General features: G+C 46.1%; 1 protein-coding gene across 2 annotated transcripts in view; it reads right to left on the bottom strand.

The window, feature by feature from the left end:
- Window positions 1-19,293, bottom strand: part of vax2 (ventral anterior homeobox 2) — a 37,013-nt gene extending 17,720 nt beyond the window's left edge. The window contains exons 1-3 of one of the 2 annotated variants that reach the window (XM_059651649.1): window positions 19,100-19,293; window positions 18,520-18,770; window positions 8,203-8,390 (exon numbers count right to left, since the gene is read on the bottom strand). In XM_059651649.1, the coding sequence (XP_059507632.1) occupies window positions 8,203-8,390; window positions 18,520-18,709 (378 nt within the window). In that variant the 5' untranslated portion in view covers window positions 18,710-18,770; window positions 19,100-19,293. Of the gene's footprint in view, window positions 1-8,202; window positions 8,391-18,519 lie in introns of both variants that reach the window. The other variant, XM_059651647.1, reaches the window with a different exon arrangement.
- Window positions 19,294-23,374: the final 4,081 nt, after the last annotated feature.

Here is a 23,374-nt window from a genome sequence, read left to right as displayed (position 1 = left end):
CGCCCCAGCGGTACGGAGTGAGCGGTTGGCCGTCCTGCAGCAGCTTCCACCCCTGCTGGCTACGTCCAAGCCGGTCATCCTAGGCGGAGACTTCAACTGCATCATTGATGCAGATGGAAGATCCAGCGTGGGGACAGCGGGTGGGGGGAGTCAACTGGACGTCACGTCCAGATTCCTGATGGGCACGGTGAAGGACGTGAAGCTGCTCGACGTCTTCAGCGCCCCTGCAGACGGAGTGCAGCAGAGGTACACCTGGTCGCGGCCAGACGGGTCTATCCGCTCAAGGATAGACTTCCTGTTTGTGTCACGGGCATTCTCGGTCAGGTCCACCGGCGTCGAGCCGGTGTTCTTCTCTGACCACTGCCTCCTGCTGGCCAACTGTCACTTACAGGACGACCAGCCGGCCGGCAAGGGGACGTGGAAGCTCAACACGACACTGTTGACCCCAGAGAATGTCGAGGAGCTTAAGAGGGAGGACGCTGGTTGGAGAGCCGTGCAACCCCTCTTTGAGTCTCTGGGCGACTGGTGGGAGACGGTGAAGGAGAACATCAAGAGGTTCTTTGTCCTCAAGGGTGTTCGGAAGGCGAGAGAGAGGCGGGGAAAGCTGTCGCGACTCCAGAAAAGGGTGCAGAACCTGCTCCTTCTGCAGTTGATGGGGGTCGATGTCACGGAGAACCTCCGTGAGGTGAGGGGCCAGCAAGCCTCGCTCTTCGCTGCGGAGGCCTCCAGGATAATCTTCCAGTCCAGGGTCCACGCCATGGAGCAGGACGAGACGTGCTCGCGTTTCGTCTTTCAGAAGGTGCACAAAGAGAGCTCTGTGCTTAGCCGGCTGAAGGAGGATGACGGCTCGGTGACGTCGTCTCGGCCCGACATTTTGAGGATCCCGATGTGAGTTTGCTCGCTGAGCTAGAAGGTTCGTTTTCAGACGTTTCGTCACCATTCTAGGTAACATCATCAGTGAGCCTCCGACAAAGCCTATCGCAGGCTTCGTCGGAGGCTCACTGATGAAGCCTGTGATAGGCTTTGTCGGAGGCTCACTGATGATGTTACCTAGAACGGTGACGAAACGTCTGAAATCGAACCTTCCAGATCAGCGAGCAAACTCACATCCAGAACCTCAACCTGAGCTACAAATCTTCTCAATTTTGAGGATCAGCAGATCCTTCTATGCCGGACTGTACGACACAAAGCCCACGGACAGCACGGCCTCCGAGTCGTTCCTGTCGTCTATCACAGAGGTCTTAGACGACGGCACGAGGGAGTGGTTGGACCGGCCCATATCCCTGGACGAGCTGACAAGAGCCTTCAAGTCCTTGGAGAGGAATAAGACTCCCGGGAGTGACGGTTTACCGGTCGAGCTGTATTCCGCTCTGTGGGACCTGGTCAGCCAGGACCTGCTGGAGGTGTACGATAGTGCGCTTCGGGCAGGGGAAATGTGCAAGTCCATGAGGAAGGGCATCAACACCCTCATTTACAAGAGGAAGGGGGAGAGGGAAGAAATTAAGAATTGGCGTCCCGTTTCACTATTGAACGTGGACTACAAAATCCTGGCCAAGGTCATAGCCAACCGGGTCAGGAGTGTCCTGGAGTCAGTGATTCACCCTGACCAAACCTGTGCTGTGCCGGGCAGGAAGATCGCTGAGAGCCTCGTGCTTATCAGGGATACGATCGCCTACGTGCAGGACAGGCGGGTGGACACCTGCCTCGTCAGCCTGGACCAGGAGAAGGCCTTCGACAGGGTCTCTCATGCTTACATGAGGGACGTCCTCTCCAAAATGGGGTTCGGGAGGGCATCCGCATTTGGATCCGGCTGCTCTACATCAACATCGTTAGCGCAGTCTTGATCAACGGGTGGGAATCGGACAGTTTTCCCGTCAGATCTGGAGTCAGGCAGGACTGCCCGCTCTCTCCTGCCTTGTTCGTGTGCTGTGTGGAGCCCTTCGCCGCCTCCATCAGGAAGGACGTGAGCCTGAAGGGCGTGACTATCCCAGGCAGCGGAGGCCTTCAGGTCAAGACCTCCCTGTACATGGACGACGTCGCCGTCTTCTGCACCAATCATTGGTCAGTGAGTAGGCTGTTGGACATCTGCGACCAGTTTGAACTGGCCTTGGGTGCCAAAGTCAATAGGGGTAAGAGCAAGGTCATGTTCTTCGGGAACTGGGACGACCGCTCCTTCATCCCCTTCACTGTCAGGACAGACTGCCTGAAGGTGCTGGGTGTTTGGTTTGGTGGAGCTGGGGCGTGCACTAAGACTTGGGAGGAGCGTATCACCAAACTGAAGCAGAAGCTGGGCAGGTGGACGCTCCGGTCCCTCTCCATCGCGGGTAAGAACCTGGTTGTCAGGTGCGAGGGGCTTTCGGTATTGTTGTATGTGGCGCAGGCCTGGCCTATTCCCTGGACCTGCGCCGCTGCAGTCACCCGGGCCATCTTCCACTTCATTTGGGCGTCGAGGATGGACCGGGTCCACAGGGACACCATGTACAAAGACCTGGAAAACGGGGGAAAGGGCGTACCAAACGCCACCCTCGCCCTGACGGCTACCTTTGTGTGCGGCTGCATCAAGCTGTGCGTAGATCCTCAGTACACAAACACCAAGTGTCACTACTTACTGAGGTTCTACCTGTCCCCGGTGTTGCGAAGGATGGGCCTGGCCTCGTTGCCGCGGAACGCTCCGAGTAGTTGGACCGTCCCGTCCCACCTGTCCTTCGTGGAGAAATTTTTGAAGAGAAACACCTTTGACCACAAGGCCGTCAGGCAGTGGTCAGCACGTAGTATCCTCAGGACCCTTCGGGAAAAGGAGAGGGTGGATCCCGTCGTGTGGTTCCCCGCGCAGACTGCCAAAGTCATTTGGCAGAATGCCTCATCGCCAGAACTTTCAAACAAGCACAAGGACATTGCTTGGCTGGCAGTGAGAGGGGCTCTGCCAGTGAGATCCTTTATGCATGCCCGGAATCACTGCGCCACCGCACGATGCCCTCGAGGCGGCTGCAGGAGTTGGGGGGGACGAGACTGTCGATCACCTCCTTCTGGAGTGTGCCTATGCACAGGAGGTCTGGAGGGGGATGCAGTGGTATTTGTCGAGGTTCGTCCCGAGCAGCTCCGTGACGCGGGACTCCGTGCTCTACGGGCTGTTTCCGGGGACGCACACCGAGACCAACATCAACTGCACCTGGAGGACCATCAATGCGGTGAATGACGCTTTTTGGTCTGCCCGCAACTTGCTGGTCTGCCAGCTGAAAGAACTGACCCCGACCGAATGTTGCAGACTGGCGCACTCCAAGGTCCAGGACTATGTGCTGAGGGACGCGCTAAAGCTTGGGGCAGCCGCCGCCAAGGCGCGGTGGGGAAATACCACCGTATGAAACCCCTCGTCCAGAATAGAAAAAAGAACCCTATCTGGTAACTGGGCCCAGTTGGCGCCTTCCCCAACTGGTCAGGGGGCCAACGGGGACTGGGCGGGGAGACAACTGCCGGGGTATTTTCTTTGGTTTGTTTTTTTTTTCTTCTTTGTTTTGTTTTTTCCTTTAGTTGGTGTATGTACCCCCCGGGTAACCCGGAGCGGCTTGCATGACTGGGTAGGTGTATAAATATGTTTTATTTTTTGTACATCTTATGAATAAAATATATTTTTCTCAAATAAAAAAAGTGTCGAAACGTCTGAAAACGAACCTTCCAGCTCAGCGAGCAAACTCACATCCAGAACCTCAACCTGAGCTACATACCTTCTCAAAACCCGTTAAAAAGCCATCTTTTCATAATGACGGCTCATTTATTTCTGAAGGGGGAGGTGTTGCAAAGTTGGGTCGAGTACTTGATGTTTGTAAAATGATAGGAGTGAAGTATGCATGGCACTTTAAAGATGCTGCTTTTTTTATGCTTGGAGGTTGAAAAAAAGTCTGCAGACAGCTGCAAATGCGCAGAGGGTTCTTGAAGCAGAAACATTGCTTCAAAAAATTATACTGTTGGCAGGCTAAGCAGCATTTTTACCAAGACAACACGATTTTGAATTTCGTCCATTAATTTAAACCAGTCCCTAGATATCAAAATCCAATTAAATTTAAATCTGACGGTTTTGACAATTTAGGACCAATCCTACTGGAAGTAATTAATGTGTCATCAAGGGTATAAAAGAAGGGGGCATTTGGAAGCCACTGTGAGAACAAATTGCCATCTGAAGATAAACTCATTTGGCGGAGGAAGACATTCCTGAATTAAAAACAATGGAGGAGACAAAAATTCCAGAGGATTTATCCTGACTGTATTTTAGAGAAATTAAGTTTTTAGTTTGTTTTTTCTCATTACTTTGATTTATATAAGTAGGACTTGTATTTATTAGAACAGCATACCATTATAATTTTGCTTGTTTCGGGAATAGTTCGTAGTTAAAGGGAGAATTATTTGGTTTGTTACTAGTGCTGGTAATTTGTTCACTGTTCAAGTCAGATAAACACGTTTTCACTTGTTGCTTATGAAGTGAGTATCAGGAATTTCTCTCCTTTATAACAGATTGGGGGTGAGAGGCAGATTACACCACATTTTTACATTTCCTTTAACAGATTACGAGGCACGTTTCCCTGCGTGTTTCAGTTTTAATTATCAGAAAGGGGTGTCAGACCTTCCCCCCGCCCCCACCTCTTTTCACAATATGTAAGAGCTAAATACACAGCCATATGGGGCACCCTTGTTGAGGATGTTTGTGGAAGAAGTATTATCACCTTTCATTTTGCAGTTTAATGAGAGCTTGCTGAGCACTCTATAGTTTTCATATTCCCCGCTTTCTCGCCTTTCAAATGGTCCCATCAAAAACATATTTTGATACATTTTATCATAAAAACGTCAGGATTCAGGTCATGGAACATGCAATAATCAAACAGGTTTTACTCTATTTTTCCAAGGAAACCCTAAAGATATGCAGACACTCCAAAATACCACATTCAAAAATAAAAATCAAACAAAACAAAACAATCAAAAACAAAATAAACAAAACAAAACAATAAGACATCGAATATATCGTATAAATATATTTTTAAAAAATTGAAAGTAACACAACTTGTTTAATAAAACAGAAATGGGGCATCCCTGTGAAAAGATTGTTTATCCTCTTCCACTTAGATTAGATTAGATTAGATTTCCTACAGTGTGGAAACAGGCCCTGCAGCCCAACAAGTTCATACCGCCCCTTGAAGCATCCCACCCAGACCCATCCCCCTATAACCCACACACCCCTGAACACTGTGGCCAATTTAGCATGACCGATCCACCTAGCCTGCACATGTTTGGACTGTGGGAGGAAACCCAAGCAGACACAGGGAGAATGTGCAAACTCCGCACAGACAGACAGTCACCCGAGGGTGGAATCGAACCCGGGTCCCTGGCGCTGTGAGACTGCAGTGTTAACCACCGAGCCATTGTGCCGCCCCGAAGGATAATTTGCAAGAATACCAAATTAGTCTTCTTATGAACTGTCCTAATGAGTGCAGAAAATGTTTAGAAAAAAACTTTGATTATCTTTGTCTTTTCTCAGCAATAGAAAAATAACACAACAAGTCTGATCCAACAAAGTACACTCGACCAGGTATGGTGCTTCCAACTGAGGTAGTGGTCTTGTGGTTTTATTGCTAGGCTATTAATATTCTTGGATCTGGGCTCAATCCTGGCATGGCAGATGGCTCGAATTCACAATTTGGATTCAATAAAAGAATCTGAAATTAAGGGTCTAACGATGACCATGAAACCACTGTCAGATGTCAGGGAAACCCACCTTGTTCACTACTATCATTGAGTGAAGATAGTCTAACTGTCCAAACTTGGTCTGGACAAATGTGACTCCAGACCTACAGCAATGGTTGATTCCCAACTGCCTTCTGGGTGATCAGAGATGGGCAGTAAATGGTATCCTAGCCCATGTCCTCTTAATGAGTAAAAACTAACTAGACACATAACTCCCAACCAGACCCAATATGCCTTGTGTATATTCAGAGGCCATTCAGTCCCTTAAACCTGCTACATGTGAAGAGGAAGGATTCATTCATCTCCTCAACTCTGTTGCAGAAGAATAGCAAAACATCATTCAGCTCTTTGGGTCCACACTCCCATTCCATTGGATTGTAACTGACCTCATATCAGGGATCCCACAAGTACATACCCAACAGATTCACAGTTATATTCTGTGTGTATAAATACATACGTAATGATATCAAAACATTGATGCTCTCAGATTGATGAAGGGATGTGGTGACCCATGTGACGAGCGGATAAACATTCTAAACAGACTAGGGTGGGATTCTCTGAGGGTCAGTGTGCGCTAGTTGGGCCGAAGGGCCTGTTTCCACACGGTAGGGATTCTACGATCAAATTTAGGGAAAAAGGGAAGATGTAATTTAATCAGTGCTTATGATTCAGTAGTCATACATGAAAACTTACATCTATGCAACATCTTACACAATGTTTCAAAGTGCTTTGCAGCCAATGAAGTGGTTTCTGAGTTGTCGGAAACACAGCAGTGAACATACATGCAGCAAACTCCCACAAACAGAGGCAATCCTGCCCAGATATGGCCTTTTATTCAATGATTGAAAGATAAATGTTAGCCAGATCATGGGAATAATTCCCTTACTCTGCTCCTTTAAAATAGCACCATGGGATCGGATACATCCACCTGAGGAGGGCAGGTGAGGCCTTGGTTTATCATCTAATCCAAGCAGGCCCTTTGAGCCAGCACCCCTGTTCAATATGATCATGGCTGATCATGAAATCTACTGGCAGCACAGTGCTCCCTCAGCACTGCCCTGGAACAGTCAGCGAATAGGTTTGCACTCAAGCCTCTGGAGTGGATTAATGAACTCAGCACCCAGTCAGGTGGGACCCACCAGGGGGCACCTAAGATCCACTGTTATAAGATGTTTGTTCTCCAATTCAACGACTACTCCTGTCAACACCTTCAGATTGTATGAGTTTACACTCACTCAGGCAAACAGCCTGTGAACAGCCAGAATGGGAAAGAAGACTCACATTTTCATCTTCACAACCTCTGAACTTCCTCAAATGCTTTGCAGCCAATTAAGAACTTTTACACCTTAGTCACTAATGGAGTAAACTAAAGTCCCCCCAAACAATTGGTGTGTAGGGTCAAATCTCCTTTCTACATCTCTTCTCCAAGGGAAACAGTCCCACTTTCTCTGGGCTGTCCACTTAACTGAAGTTCTCCATTCCTGATGTCATGCTGAAAATGTGTTGCCTTCGGATGAAATCATTGCATAGAAAACATAGAAACACAGAAAACGGGTGCAGGAGGCCATTCGGCCCTTTGAGCCAGCACCACCATTCAATATGATCATGGCTGATCATGCAATCTCAACATCCCATTCCCACCCTCTCTCCATACCCCTTGATCCCTGTAGCTGCAAGGGCCACGTCCAGCTCCCTCCTGAATATATCCAATGAACTGGCCCCAACAGCTTCCTGTGGGAGAGAATTCCAGAGGTTCACAATTCTCTGAGTGAAGAAATTCTTCCTCATCTCAGTCCTGAATGGCTCACCTCTTATTCTTAAACTGTGACCCCTAGTTCTGGACTTCCCCCAACATCGGGAACATTCTGCCTGAATCTCAGCCTGTCCGGTCCCATCAGGGTGTCATATGTTTCTATGAGATCACCCCTTCATTCTTCTAAATTCCAGTGAGTATAAGCCCAGTCAATCTGATTTTTCTTCAAATGTCAGTTAATTCTAGTCAGTGGTTATTTAATGCAGGCTATGTGCCTAATATTGTCTGAAAATGATATTTCATGTTGGCGGTGTAGGCTGGATAGTCTCAAACCAGGGAACAGAGTAAAGAGCAGAATATTAAAACTGAGATGAAAAGGGATTTCTTCCCCCAGAGGGGTTGTGAGTCTTTGTAATTCTCTGTGCCAGTGTACACTCAGTCAGCGAGTCTGGATAAGGCAGAGATTTCTGCATTGTAGAGACTGCAAGGAATGTGGGAATAGTACAGGTACAATGGTGCTGAGCTAGAGGACTGGCCATGATCTTGGTGAGATATGGGACAGGCTCCAACCTCCTGAGTGACTTCATCCTGATCCTGCTCCCTTTGTTCTGGGAGCAATCGCAGCATCAGGGGAGTACCGAGAGCAGACTAGCAGCTGTTTGCTGCTCTCCTTGAGTGAATGTATGAGAGTGAGCATCCTCACCACCCCACCCTGGTACCTGGGTCTCAGAGAGACTGAGCTGCCTGGCCAATTCCGTGCGCTCCTTGCCCACCACATACTGACAGCGTTGGAATTCCATCTCCAGGCGGTAAAGCTGCTCTGCTGTGAAAGAAGTCCGTGTTCTCTTCGGCCGGTCCAAATCCAACCCCCTCGGCAGAACAATCTCACGGATAGTCCCTTTAGCATCTAACCAGCAAAGTGAGAGATGGATTAACACAATAATGTAGAACATTTCAATCTCTCTCTCATTGAAGGTCATAGAATCCTATATCATGGGGGCAGCCATTCAGCCCACTGAGTCCACACCAGCCCTCCAAAGAGCATCCCAACCAGATCCAACCCCCTTCTCTATCCCTGCAACCCTGTATTCCCCATGACCAATCCATCAAACCTTCACATCTTTGGACTGTGGGAGGAAACCGGAGCACTCGGAGGAAACCCACGCAGACACAGGGAGAATGTGCAAACTCCACACAGGCAGTCACCAGAAGGTGGAACTGAACCCGGGTCCTTGGCGCTGTGAAGTAGCTGTGCTAACCACTGAGCCACCGTGTCACCCAGCTTTTCCGGCAATTGGCAATGAGGGAGGTGATGGCCTTGTGGTATTATTGCTGCACTGTCAATGCAGAGACCTAGACAACATTCTGGAGACTTGGGTTCAAATCCTACCATGGCAGATGGTGAAATTTGAATTCAACAAATATCTGGAATTAAGAATCTTAGGATTGTCGATTGGGAAAGAAATTGCCATCCTTACTAGATCTGCCTAGGCACAACAACAATGTTGTGGAGTCTTAGCTGCCCTCTGGGCAATTAGGGATGGGCAATAAATGCTGCCTGGTCAGTGACACCCTCATCCTGTGAATGAATAAAGAAAAAGAAAATTATCATCATCATTGGATTCTTAGTTGTACACGTTTGTTAAATTCAAATGGGATTTGAACTCAGGTCCCCAGTAAAAATAGCTGAGTTTCTTGATTAACAGACTAGCAATAATATCACTAGGCCACAGCCTCCCTAGAGTCACCAACTTGTCACCAATCTGCTTTTCTCTAGTTGCACTTTAATCAGATTTCAAAATTTTACTCCATATTTAAAGTTCTCTACAATGATTCTATCTGAGATAATAGGAACTGCAGATGCTGGAGAATCTGAAATAACAAAGTGTGGAGCTGGATGAACAGTGCAGGCCGAGCAGCATCTAAGATGCTCGTAAGATGCTGCCTGGCCTGCTGTGTTCATCCAGCTCCATACTTTGTTATCTTGGATCCTACCTGCCTGAATTTTGTCTGTTACTTCTCTTTTTCTCACTCCTCCTTTTCTTATTTCAGCTCACAACTTATTTCTTTCTGCTTTGTTTTAGAAGGATTAATCCATTTCCTTCCTCTAAATTCCTCAAATACAGAAAATTCCAAATCTTTCTGACAAATCTGTGTTGAATTTATGCTCGAGAAGAGATGGGGAAGGGATGGAATGAGAGGCCGAGAGATAGGGGCAGAATGGGGGGGAGAGAGAGAGAAAAATAGAATGAGAGAGGAATAAAGATGCAGAATGGAAGAGAGAGATGGAAATGAGAGAGCGGAATAAAGAATCAGAGTGAGAAAGGCATGGGCTGTAAATGGTGGCCCAGAGACACCCACAACCCACGAGTCAACAAAATAAAGGAGAGATAGAGGCACAACATGAGAAACAGTTATAAAAAAGATAGAATAGAGAGAGAGCTAGAACTGTCAGTGAAATTGAGATGGAGAGAGGGCTAGACAAAATAATGAGGAATGTTGAGATTAAATAGAGAGATAGAATGAGAGGGAGAGTGATGTACTATAGAGATGCAGGATCAGAATGGAGGGAAGGATAGAGAGATGAAGCAGAGAGAGAGAATGAGGCAAAGTGGAGAGGGATGGTGAGCCAGGATAGAGAAACATAATGGAGTGGAGGACGGAAAGGATAGAGACAGAGAGATTACGAAAAAAATTGTTGAGAGAATGAATTGGTGACATTTGCAGAGAAATGCAAAATGTGAAAAGAAATAGAGAGATAGAGAGAAAGGGTGGGTGTCTGACAGAGATAAAAAGAGGGAAAAAAATTCAAAATGGAGCGGAGGACAGAGACCAACGGAAGCACAGTGAGGGAAGAGGGAGATCCTCTGAGAGGAGGTGTGGTTGGTGGGCCAGAGAGAGAGAGAGAGAGAGCGTCACAATCAAACGGTGATGGATGGAGAGCTCAACAGAGAGAGAAAGAGAAAAAGAGATAGAGAGAGATCCTGGGGTTCAGAAGCTGGCTGACCAGCAGGTACCCACTGCTCAGCCTAGTCCTGAGGGGGCTACCTTTAATTGAATGGAGCACCCACACCTTGTTCAGTGAGTGACTGATCACTGTCGTCGTCCCATGTCAGCCACACCAGACACTGTGTGTGTGTGAGGGTGTGTGTGTGAGTGTGAGTGTGAGCGTGTGTGTGTGTGTGTGTGTGAGTGTGTGTGCACATGCATCTGTTTGTGTGAGAGAGAGGGAGAGTGAGGGAGAGGGAGACAGAGTGTGTGTGTGTGAGTGACTGGGTGTGTGAGTGTGACTGTGTGTGTGAGTGTGTGATTGTGTGTGACTGTGTGTGTGTGACTGTGTGTGGGTGAGTGAGAGTGTGTGTGAGAGAGTGTGTGTGTATGTGAGTGTGCATGTGTGTGTGTGAGTGTGCATGTGTGTGTGTGTGAGTGCGTGTGTGTGAGAGAGTGTGTGTGAGTGAGTGTGCATATGTGTGTGAGTGTGAGTGTGCATGTGTGTGTGAGTGAGTGCGTGTGAGAGACTATGTGAGTGTGTGTGTGTGTGAGTGAATGTGTGTGTGTGAGAAAGAGTGTGTGTGTGTGTGAGTGTGTTAATAACGAGGAGGGGACGAAGTGAAAGGAAATCGGACAATTTCAAGTAGAAGCTAAAAATGAGATGTAGACCTGGAGTGAGTAACCCCGGAACTGTCTCCTTGGAGACACTGTGGTACCTTTACAACAAGTCACGCCATCCCTTCATTCGCTACCAGGGTAGGGACTGTTTATATCTGCACATTTGACAGAAAGCAGGGAGCGCTCACCCCTATCAACCCGAAGAAAGTGTGTGTGTGAGAGAGTGTGAGTGTGACACGGTTCGAATCACAGAATCATTACGGTGCACACAGGGACCATTCGGTCCATCGGTTCTGCGCTAGCAAACAACAAAATGGATCGAAACCGAAAAGAACTGCGGATGCTGGAAATCCGAAGAACATCCGAGGGTCTACCGGGCCCGAAACGTTAACTCTGATTTCTCTCCGCAGATGCTGCCAGACCTGCTGAGCTTTTCCAGCAACTGCTCCTACGATGTCTGTTTTTGTCACAAAATAATTTGGTTCTATTTTTATCCGGAACATTGAGCGAGTACTGTAAACGTGGTTTTTAATTTCTCCGTTGGGTGGTGGGTGGGGTGGAGGCAGGAGTAGAAGGTGGGGCAGCGGGTGCTGGCCTCTGAATTTCTGGACACCCAGCTCGGGCTGGGTCCGTCACAAACAAGACAACGGAGAGCAGGTTAGAGAACCGCTCAGCGTTACTGACCAGGTGCGGGAGCTGGAGCCGGGGAAGGCGACAGAGAGAGAGAGAGAGTAATGGGTGAATTGTATTAAATTCAACTGTCTGCCTGAAACCAACGAGATTCGGATTGTAGACTGTTTTATCGAATGGGACACTGTACCTTGACTCCTCTAAACACCATCCTCAGAATTCCTGATTTCTGAACGAACCTTTGAATGGTTTCAAGCTGACTGGCTTAATTTATTTCATTTATTTAAATGAAGTGACACTGGCGTTTTTTTAAAAAATAAGTTGCTGAAGATGTAATATAATAGAAAATATTTTCAGTGCAAATTTATCTAATTTAATGCTACAAACGACAGTGTCATTCTGTTTACCATTGTATGTTTAACATGACAGAAAAATCATAGGAAATATACTCATTTTTGCGTAGCTGTTCAAATAGTTTCTAGCCCTCTTAGGCTAGCCATGTTTCACAAGGTGAGAATTAAATTTTCAAACCAGATATCTGCCATATCAGAGCTTCAAAAGCCCCAAAGTTCAAAAGAAACTAACCCGAAACGTTAACTCTGCTTTCTCCTTTACAGATGCTGCCAGACCCACTGAGCAACTTCTGTTTTTGTCCCTGATTTACAGCATCTTCGGTTCTTTCGGGTTTTAATTGCCCATCGTGAGAAATTGCGTTTAGTTTAAAAAACAACAAAATTAATTTGGGGAGATGAATCTGAAATCTGAGACCGCCGAGTCTGGAGGCGAGGTGGGGTGGGGGAAGAGAAACGGCAGATAGTTTTATTTAAGCGATCTGCAGGCTATAAATATCTAAAACAGCGTGTCACCTGTCTTAGAGAGCTGCTCTCCAACTTAACCACAGATCAGCAGCGACTTACTGACCTGTGTTTGACCTCCTTCTAGCCGCTAAACTTCGTTAGGCCTGGGATTGTACAGGGTGTATGTGTGTGTGTGTGTGTGTGTACGGCGGGGGTTGAAAACAATGGGGCGGCCTGTATCTCTCAATAAACATGTTCCCTTCTCTGCCTGGGCTTCTCTGATTGTACAAGGGCAGGGGTGTGCGAGCCATCCTATTGGCACGATCACAGGAGACCCCAACATTCCCCCCTTCCCCCCCACACCACATCTTCCTTTCTCTGGGGTTGGGGGAATTCCTCTCACTGCTCGAGTCCTTTCCCTCGTGTCCAGCCTCCAATGTTCACGCAAATAAGGAAGGGCGAAACCACAATGTGGCAAATAGAAGAGTTCCGGACCCCAGGAGCCCACCAGTCGCAGGAAACCATCCAGGGTAACTCAGCGACTCCTCGGAACACGACCAGGCCATTCAGCCCCTTAACACTCTCCCACAACTCGTTGAGATCATGGCTGATCTGTGGCCTAACTCCACTTCCCTGCCTTTGGTCCATATCCCTCAATACCCTTGTTTAGCAAAAACATTTTATCGTGGGCCGAAGGGCCTATATTGTGCTGTACTGTTCTAAAATCTCAGATTTAACATTAATAAATGATCCAGCATCCACCGCCGATTGTAGAAGAGAATTCTAAATCTCTGCCTCCCTTTGTGTGTAGCAGTGCTTCCTAACATCTCTTCTGGAAGGCCGGGCCCTCATTCTCAGACTATACCCCAGGTTCTCGAATCCCCACCCAGTGGAAATAGTTTCTTCATTTACCCTGCCTTCCCCTATTAATACCCTGGAAACCTCGATTAGATCACATCTTAAACTTCTAAATTCGAGGGAAAACAGGCCCAATTTGTCTAATCTCTCCACAAAACCGCTGAAGTCCAGGTCCCAGTCTACATTATAGTCCCACCAAGTCCGAATGGATCCTTCCTAAGGAACTGCGCGGGAGGTGTTTATGTGAGATCCCCTTCGGATACCGCAGTCACATCTCCCCCGTGATAATCCGGATTTTGTTAATTTCAGAGAGACGAGTGAACACAGGCTAATCTCACGTATATCGTTCGTTGTCAAGTTTAACATTTTTTATACATATTTGAGAAATTGCGGGGAATTTGCCGACGATGTATTGGATAGAATTAAATCGACGCATCTTTCTAGTTTAAAAATCTTTCTTATCGGCTCGAATTGCGCGTTATGGATCGTAAGTAAGAACTGTACGCGGGCACAATATTGTCTGAAGTGTGTTTGAATAAAAGCAACATTTCGACCCGGCCAGAACCTGCGTCAAGAAAGATTCTTTTAAAGAAACAAACTAAAACTGCAGAATGTGAGGAAATCGCGCTGTCCGTGCACTATTTCCAGCAAGGGTTTAGACCAGAGTGGGGATTAATTCCATACACAGGCGTGGGATTTTACAGAGACGGGACAATAAATGTAAAAATATCGGGGTGAGTGTAAGTGTTGAAAAACAGAGAAACGATGATACAAAGAGGAGGCATAGAGAAAAGGTACAGAGAGGCAGATTACACAGTACAAAGTACAGAAAGAGAGACGCAGCAACTGAGGCAGAGAGAGTGAGAGAGAGAGAGAAAAAAGGAAACAATGGGGCAAAGGAGACAGACAGACAACAGAGATAAACAGGGGAACGCACAGAGACAGAGAAACAGACAGACGCAAACAAAACACAGAGACTGTCGCAGACAGGCACGAGAGGCAGAGACAGGGAGAGAGAGATAGAGTGAGATAAACACTGAGAGGGAGATGCAGAGACAGGGAGAGAGAGGTAGAGTGAGATAAACGCCGAGAGGGAGAGGCAGAGACAGGGAGAGAGAGGTAGAGTGAGATAAACACCGAGAGGGAGAGGCAGAGGCAGGGAGAGAGAGATAGAGTGAGATAAACACCGAGAGGGAGAGGCAGAGACAGGGAGAGAGAGATAGAGTGAGATAAACACGGACAGGGAGAGGCGGAGACAAGGAGAGACCGAGAAAGGGAGAGAGAGAGTGTAACAAAGACAGGAGCGATTGTGGAAGTGTCCCCATTAAAAACTCACATTCCAGAGTCCCATTAGCTCCCTCACTAAAACACCTTCAAACCTACATTCCAGAGTCCCATTAGCTCCGTCACTAAAACAACTTCAAACTCACATTCCAGAGTCCCATTAGCTCCCTCACTAAAACACCTTCAAACCTACATTCCAGAGTCCCATTAGCTCCCTCACTAAAACACCTTCAAACCTACATTCCAGAGTCCCATTAGCTCCCTCACTAAAACACCTTCAAACCTACATTCCAGAGTCCCATTAGCTCCCTCACTAAAACACCTTCAAACTCACATTCCAGAGTCCCATTAGCTCCCTCACTAAAACACCTTCAAACCTACATTCCAGAGTCCCATTAGCTCCCTCACTAAAACACCTTCAAACCCACATTCCAGAGTCCCATTAGCTCCCTCACTAAAACACCTTCAAACCTACATTCCAGAGTCCCATTAGCTCCCTCACTAAAACACCTTCAAACCTACATTCCAGAGTCCCATTAGCTCCCTCACTAAAACACCTTCAAACCTACATTCCAGAGTCCCATTAGCTCCCTCACTAAAACACCTTCAAACCTACATTCCAGAGACCCATTAGCTCCCTCACTAAAACACCTTCAAAACTACATTCCAGAGTCCCATTAGCTCCCTCACTAAAACACCTTCAAACCTACATTCCAGAGTCCCATTAGCTCCCTCACTAAAACACCTTCAAACCTACATTCCAGAGTCCCATTAGCTCCCTCACTAAAACGCCTTCAAACCTACATTCCAGAGTCCCATTAGCTCCCTCACTAAAACACCTTCAAACTCACATTCCAGAGTCCCATTAGCTCCCTCACTAAAACACCTTCAAACTCACATTCCAGAGTCCCATTAGCTCCCTCACTAAAACACCTTCAAACTCACATTCCAGAGTCCCATTAGCTCCCTCACTAAAACACCTTCAAACCTACATTCCAGAGTCCCATTAGCTCCCTCACTAAAACACCTTCAAACCTACATTCCAGAGTCCCATTAGCTCCCTCACTAAAACACCTTCAAACCTACATTCCAGAGTCCCATTAGCTCCCTCACTAAAACACCTTCAAACCTACATTCCAGAGTCCCATTAGCTCTCGCACTAAAACACCTTCAAACCTACATTCCAGAGTCCCATTAGCTCCCTCACTAAAACACCTTCAAAACTACATTCCAGAGTCCCATTAGCTCCCTCACTAAAACACCTTCAAACCTACATTCCAGAGTCCCATTAGCTCCCTCACTAAAACACCTTCAAACCTACATTCCAGAGTCCCATTAGCTCCCTCACTAAAACACCTTCAAACTCACATTCCAGAGTCCCATTAGCTCCCTCACTAAAACACCTTCAAACTCACATTCCAGAGTCCCATTAGCTCCCTCACTAAAACACCTTCAAACTCACATTCCAGAGTCCCATTAGCTCCCTCACTAAAACACCTTCAAACCTACATTCCAGAGTCCCATTAGCTCCCTCACTAAAACACCTTCAAACCTACATTCCAGAGTCCCATTAGCTCCCTCACTAAAACACCTTCAAACCTACATTCCAGAGTCCCATTAGCTCCCTCACTAAAACACCTTCAAACCTACATTCCAGAGTCCCATTAGCTCCCTCACTAAAACACCTTCAAACCTACATTCCAGAGTCCCATTAGCTCTCGCACTAAAACACCTTCAAACCTACATTCCAGAGTCCCATTAGCTCCCTCACTAAAACACCTTCAAAACTACATTCCAGAGTCCCATTAGCTCCCTCACTAAAACACCTTCAAACCTACATTCCAGAGTCCCATTAGCTCCCTCACTAAAACACCTTCAAACCTACATTCCAGAGTCCCATTAGCTCCCTCACTAAAACACCTTCAAACCTACATTCCAGAGTCCCATTAGCTCCATCACTAAAACACCTTCAAACTCACATTCCAGAGTCCCATTAGCTCCCTCACTAAAACACCTTCAAACCTACATTCCAGAGTCCCATTAGCTCCCTCACTAAAACACCTTCAAGCTCACATTCCAGAGTCCCATTAGCTCCCTCACTAAAACACCTTCAAACCTACATTCCAGAGTCCCATTAGCTCCCTCACTAAAACACCTTCAAACCTACATTCCAGAGTCCCATTAGCTCCCTCACTAAAACACCTTCAAACCTACATTCCAGAGTCCCATTAGCTCCCTCACTAAAACACCTTCAAACTCACATTCCAGAGTCCCATTAGCTCCCTCACTAAAACACCTTCAAACTCACATTCCAGAGTCCCATTAGCTCCCTCACTAAAACACCTTCAAACTCACATTCCAGAGTCCCATTAGCTCCCTCACTAAAACTCCTTCAAACTCACATTCCAGAGTCCCATTAGCTCCCTCACTAAAACACCTTCAAACCTACATTCCAGAGTCCCATTAGCTCCCTCACTAAAACACCTTCAAACCTACATTCCAGAGTCCCATTAGCTCCCTCACTAAAACACCTTCAAACTCACCTTCCAGAGTCCCATTAGCTCCCTCACTAAAACACCTTCAAACCTACATTCCAGAGTCCCATTAGCTCCCTCACTAAAACACCTTCAAACCTACATTCCAGAGTCCCATTAGCTCCCTCACTAAAACACCTTCAGCGCACGCATTTTCTGAGATTTTCCTCTCATGGAACACAGGCGGTCGTTATTTCCGAGCCTCGGGAATTAATTGTTTAGTCGCTGCTTGTGAACATTTGTCTTCCATTTTAAAGAAAAGAAACTATTGCGATAAATCCTCAATATTTAAACACAACACACACACATTCCCTCAAACGGCCTGTATCTGAAAGCCCTTGGACAGAAGTTTAACTGGAGAAACCTGCGCACCGCCGATTGCAAACGGACATTAAATTGATTTTGTTTTAAAACAGTGCGGTCTCTTAAATTATTTTTGAATGTAAGTGGGACTGCTCTCTGCTAGAAAATCCACATCTCATCCAAACATTAACCATCTCTACAGCAGTGTCAGCATCGTTCCAAACATCACAGTCACGGTAAAAAAAAACTAGGGCTTTCTGTATAAATCCTGTCTCTAACATATTGCACTATCGAAGAAAATGAAACAACTGCAGACGGTCAAGAGAAAACGAGCAGAAATCGAAAGCCACATTGGAAAGGGTTAAATAAAAAAACTGAAGTGTGTGGAATGCTGCTGTGAATCTCAGTCTCCAAACTAGCGGCACCTTCCTCGGGTCTCTTGACCGCAGAGAGAGCGGGAGGGTGGAAACAGATTTAAGTTCGAAAACACCACTTAAAACTGAAGTGCAGTTTGAGAGAGAAAGGGGTTGTTCGATCCTCATGACCATTATTTTTGAAAAAAAAAACGGAAAGTTCTTTTTAAACATCGATTTAGCTCAGTCTTGAATCGAATTGAGGAGAGACGATTGTTTCAGTGCTCCGGGATATTTCTGCCCCTCTGTCTGGGTATTTTTGACACGGGGAAGGGCTGGCAGAATTCCGATAAAATCTGCTGGATTTGGGCACTGAAACACAGGCATTTTAATTCAATGTTGAAATCAACTTGCCCCATGATTATCGGATCCGCGCCGCGAAAACATTTAGATTTTATTTCAGAAAAATGCACACAGCTTTAAATTCTGCCTTGTAAATTTGAAATGCTATTATTTCCGAGCTTCAAACTCCTGTATTCCGTTTCTTTCTCGCCTCGTTCTTTTATTTCCTCAGTTTATTATTTTCGTTTCTCCTAAAGTTTTTGTTTTGTTGAGATTTACACAAAGATCTTTGCCGCTGAGACAATTTTTCGCTTCGTTCTTCTTACCTCGGACTAGGATCCTCCTGCAATAATCGGGATCTCCCGGAGACAGTTTCCCTTCTCCCGGGGACACAGAAGTCGAGGCGGTTGTACCGGAGGGATCTGTCCTGGCCTCCCGGGCCTGGGTTTCGCCCCTCGGCGCCTCCTTGCCTGGCTCACCCACTCTGTCGCTCATGGTGTCGGCCTGTAAAAGCATTCACTCGGGCCCTGGTCTCTGGAACGGCCGCTGGCTCCGATTCACAAGGACCCGCGCTTTCCTGCAAGGGAAGAGTGATCACAATCGAGCCACCTCATCCCGAGATCAGCTCCACCGTCTCGCCATCGCCAGGGACCTTCCCCGGAGAGTGTCCCCCGACCCTCTGAGGCAACGTGACGATATGAGAGGCCCCAGGAAGGCCAATCCCCCAAACCTTCACCAGGCTCTGCGCCGCTAGGAGCTGGGGAGATGAGCCTAGAGCTGGAGGCGGGAGTCGCTTGTCATCCGGTTTCCCACACACACCTCGGTTTCCCAAAGTCACCAGGGTTCAGTCCGGGAAGGTGGAGGGTGTGGGTCACCCCTTATTCAGCAAAATCCCCTCTCCCTCACCTGGTCGCCCCCTCGTCCTTTCTGAAACAGGAAACCATTGCCAAGCAGAAAGCTACAAGGTCCACAATCTTCACTGTACATCCCAGCATTAGTCCGACCAGCCACTTCCCCCACCGCCCCTGTCCCTGCACCCCGTTCTCAACATCTCAGGGAATGCAGTGGGTTCTGGAGGAGGGGAGGGAAACCCAGAGAAAGGTTGGTGGGGGGGGATAGTTCGAAGATGTGGGGGGGGGGTCTTTAAATTCTCTGCCAAGGTCACGTAATTTCCTGTTTGCTCGTTCATTGGTAAAAACAAAGGATCAGTTTAAATCGAGCTTTAGCGAACGGGGGTGTTGAATGCCCCACGAACCCCCGTCTCCTTGATTTGAAACAGGGAGAGAGAGAGAGAAAGGGTAATGTGAAATAATTGCTGTTTGAAACAACGAGAAGATGTCAGTGCCCTGCATCTGTACAAAAACACGGGAATGAGACTGGAATTGAATAAATCTGTTTGTGATTGCTATCTAGATACAAGAAATAGGAATGTGCTCTGTGTGTCTGTAAAAAGATCAAGAATATATACGATATGCATGTAAGTACATGCATTAAAATATATCGACATATATGTAAATACATTAACACGAGTATTACAGTGTATGTATAAATATATTAACAAGAACATTAACGATATGTGTTCATAAGATACGAAGTATTTGCCTAAATACAATGATAAAAATATAAAGTGAATGTACAGATACATTGACAGGAATACAAACAATGTATATGAAAATACATGAATAAGGATGCATAAATATGTGTGCAGATATAATCATAATATATCTACATGTTCTGACACGTTAGCACGAATATATGCAATACTTGTGGAGCTGCATTAATGATAATGAGTCTGCGTAATTAAAAAGAATGCATAACGAAAAGTTTTGGTATTAACACAGATATATACTACACATTAATAGGAACAAATGAGGTATATGTGTAAAGTCAACTAGAACATATGCAACATTTGTCTTGGAACATTACTAAGAATATATGAAGTATCTAGGCAAGCTTTGGCCAGAATGATGTAGATCCAATGATAAGAACATAAGGTATTTTTTCAGTGTGCTAACAAGTGTGTATAGTGGATGTGCTGGCTAGTGTAGTTCCAGCATCGTCGGGTCTTTTCTTTTAAATATAGTGTATGGATTAGTATATGAACAAGAATACTTGCAGTATTATTGCACAGACATTCATAAGAATGAATATAATTTATGCAGGAACATGAATAAACACATGTAGAGGATTTGTGTCGGCACACTATCAAGCCTGCATGCACACTGTGTGTGTGTACACTGTATGTGTACACTGTGTGTGTACACTGTGTGTGTGTACACTGTGTGTGTATATACACTGTGTGTGTGTATACTGTGTGTGTGTACACTGTGTGTGTGTATATACACTGTGTGTGTGTATACTGTGTGTGTGTACACTGTGTGTGTGTATATACACTGTGTGTGTACACTGTGTGTGTGTGTATATACACTGTGTGTGTATATACACTGTGTGTGTGTATACTGTGTGTGTGTACACTGTGTGTGTGTATATACACTGTGTGTGTGTATACTGTGTGTGTGTACAGTGTGTGTGTGTATATACACTGTGTGTGTGTATACTGTGTGTGTGTACACTGTGTGTGTGTGTACACTGTGTGTGTGTATATACACTGTGCGTGTGTATACTGTGTGTGTGTACACTGTGTGTGTGTACACTGTGTGTGTGTGTATATACACTGTGTGTGTGTATACTGTGTGTGTACACTGTGTGTGTGTGTATATACACTGTGTGTGTGTATACTGTGCGTGTGTACACTGTGTGTGTGTGTGCGGTTCAGGAACTCACGGAGACTGTAAGAAACTCGCAGTTTCTCTGAATTGCGCTTTGACCGGGAGGTGGGGGAAGGGGGGGCCACGAGGGGGTTAATAATCCCGCCTTCAGCTGATAAGTGGGGGTCGCGGGGTGGGGGTGATTTTTTAAAAAAAATTGAAGCAGAACATACCCTGGGCTCTGTGTCCGGGACGGCTGAGTGTGAGAATCTAATTGCAGACACCGGCCGGGCTCTCAGCTTCTACAGGGGCGGATAGTGGCTGATGTAAATTTGTATCCAGCCCCTGGCCTTCACCCCAGCCCAGATCCCCTCCGACCTTACCCCAACTCACCGCCCCTGCAAACTACACTCCAGAACCCGTTCTCTCTTTTTGCGAGGACGGCGGTAGGTGAATTTTTTCCCCTACAATATGTACAGAGCAGTGAGAGAGTAGGGGTTGAACACGAGCTAAATCACGTTATTGATCATTATAAGAATTGTTTACGGAGCAGGGGCTATGACTATGTGCCACCCCTGACTGTGGTTTCATCCAGTCTTTGTGTAACCCCCGGTTCAATGTGTTGACCAAACTGTATCAAGACTGAGGTAAAACCGAACAAAAACTCGTTACAAATCCTCGCAAACACACACTGTCCACGGGCACCAACCGAAATAACCCTGGAAACTAGTACACACCAATAATAGATACACAAACCGTAAGGCGGGCACATAAATCGATTTAGACAGGAAAACGTGTGTAAAAAATAAGATAATGGGAACTGCAGATGCTGGAGAATCCGAAATAACAAGGTGTGGAGCTGGATGAACACAGCAGGCCAAGCAGCATCTCAGGAGCACAAAGCCTAAAACACAGTTAAAAAACACAGAAATGCCGTGACAAATATACAGAAATATATCGGTATAAATACCGATAAACCTCACAGGCCTCTCCACACAATTATCTGGGGTTATATTTAACACAGTGACACAGGACTACATATACACCAACATAAAATCAGGATCACATATCGCTGGAAAAACTCAGCGGGTTTGGCAGAATTGTTTTGTTTCTGATTTCCAGCATTTGAGGTTTTGTTTTTTTTAAAACCAATATAGATATTTACGCAATACGTACGCAAATAAAGACACATTCATTTACACCAAATACAGAACCATTTATACACAGAAATGTAGACATTTTCGCAAATACAGAGCCATATAGACACATTAGAAAAATACGGAACTGTATTCACACACGAATATGAACATATACATTTACATAAATGCAGAACAGTATATATACACAAATACAGAATTATACACACACATAAATATAGACAAATACAGTTACACAAACACAGGACTATATATTCCCAAAATGCAGACATTTACGTTCACACATATACAGAACTATATACTCGCAGAAATATAGACTTATAAATTTACACAAATACAGAACTATATATGCATTCGTAAAGATATATGTATTTATACAATTGCAATACTACACATGTACAGAAATATGGACAAATAGATGACCAGGCACTGGGTTACATATACGGACACACAGGGACGTATTTACACGTCTCCACACTCCACAATCTTAATGTCTGTCCCAATTTGTACATATAAAAAAATCCCAAACCATCTCCCAGTTTTATCGTGCAGCTCTTCTTGCCGCTTGAGATTAGTTTCTGTCATTATCGGGCGCCTCTCCGGCTCTAAATTTCAGGTTTCAATCTCCAGCACAATATGCAACAATCTTTCCTTTCCTTTCCATAAAATTATAATCGTACGCTTTCTCCCGTTTCATCTCTCTCCTCTTTCGTTTCCTCCCTTTACAGTTCAGCGCTCTTTCCCTTTCTCTAACCTCCTTCTCACGTCTTTCCGGCCGCGTTTATTTTACCTTCGAGCCTTGTTCGTTCCCCACATTTTGCTCGCTCTGTTTGCGGCTCCCGGTTCCCCCTTTCCCTTCCATCGCTCTTTCTCTACTCTATCTCTCCCCTTCTATTCCCCCGTTCCATTTCTCGATCTACTTTGAAGTTGGGAGGCGACTGATACGAAACCCGTTGTAAAACATTCCACACGTAGACAGACTGGCAATTTGCGATATAGCTGAGTGTTTCAGTGCGTTTCCAGACGTGAGAGAGGAGGGAACAACCTAAATAAACAGATAAATGATGAATCCCTCAGTTCAAGATTCTGAATTTCAAATCTAAGACTCTCTCTCTCTCTCCGGTCGCCCTTGCTCGTTTTTGATTCCTCAATAGCCTCGTGAAATTGTGCCTCGCAAACTTGTGTTCAGAAAAGATTTACAAGGATGTTGGAGGGTTTGAGCTACAGGGAGGGACTGAATGTTTTCCCTGGAGCGTAGGGGGTCGGGGGTGGGCATGGAGAGGGTGAATAGACAAGGTATTTCTCCCAAGATAGGG

This window comes from Stegostoma tigrinum, chromosome 1 (genome assembly GCF_030684315.1).
Source record: "Stegostoma tigrinum isolate sSteTig4 chromosome 1, sSteTig4.hap1, whole genome shotgun sequence".
Classification (NCBI taxonomy): Eukaryota; Metazoa; Chordata; class Chondrichthyes; order Orectolobiformes; family Stegostomatidae; genus Stegostoma; species Stegostoma tigrinum.
Note: the sequence above shows the minus strand (reverse complement) of the source record. Positions and strands in the feature narration are given on the sequence as shown.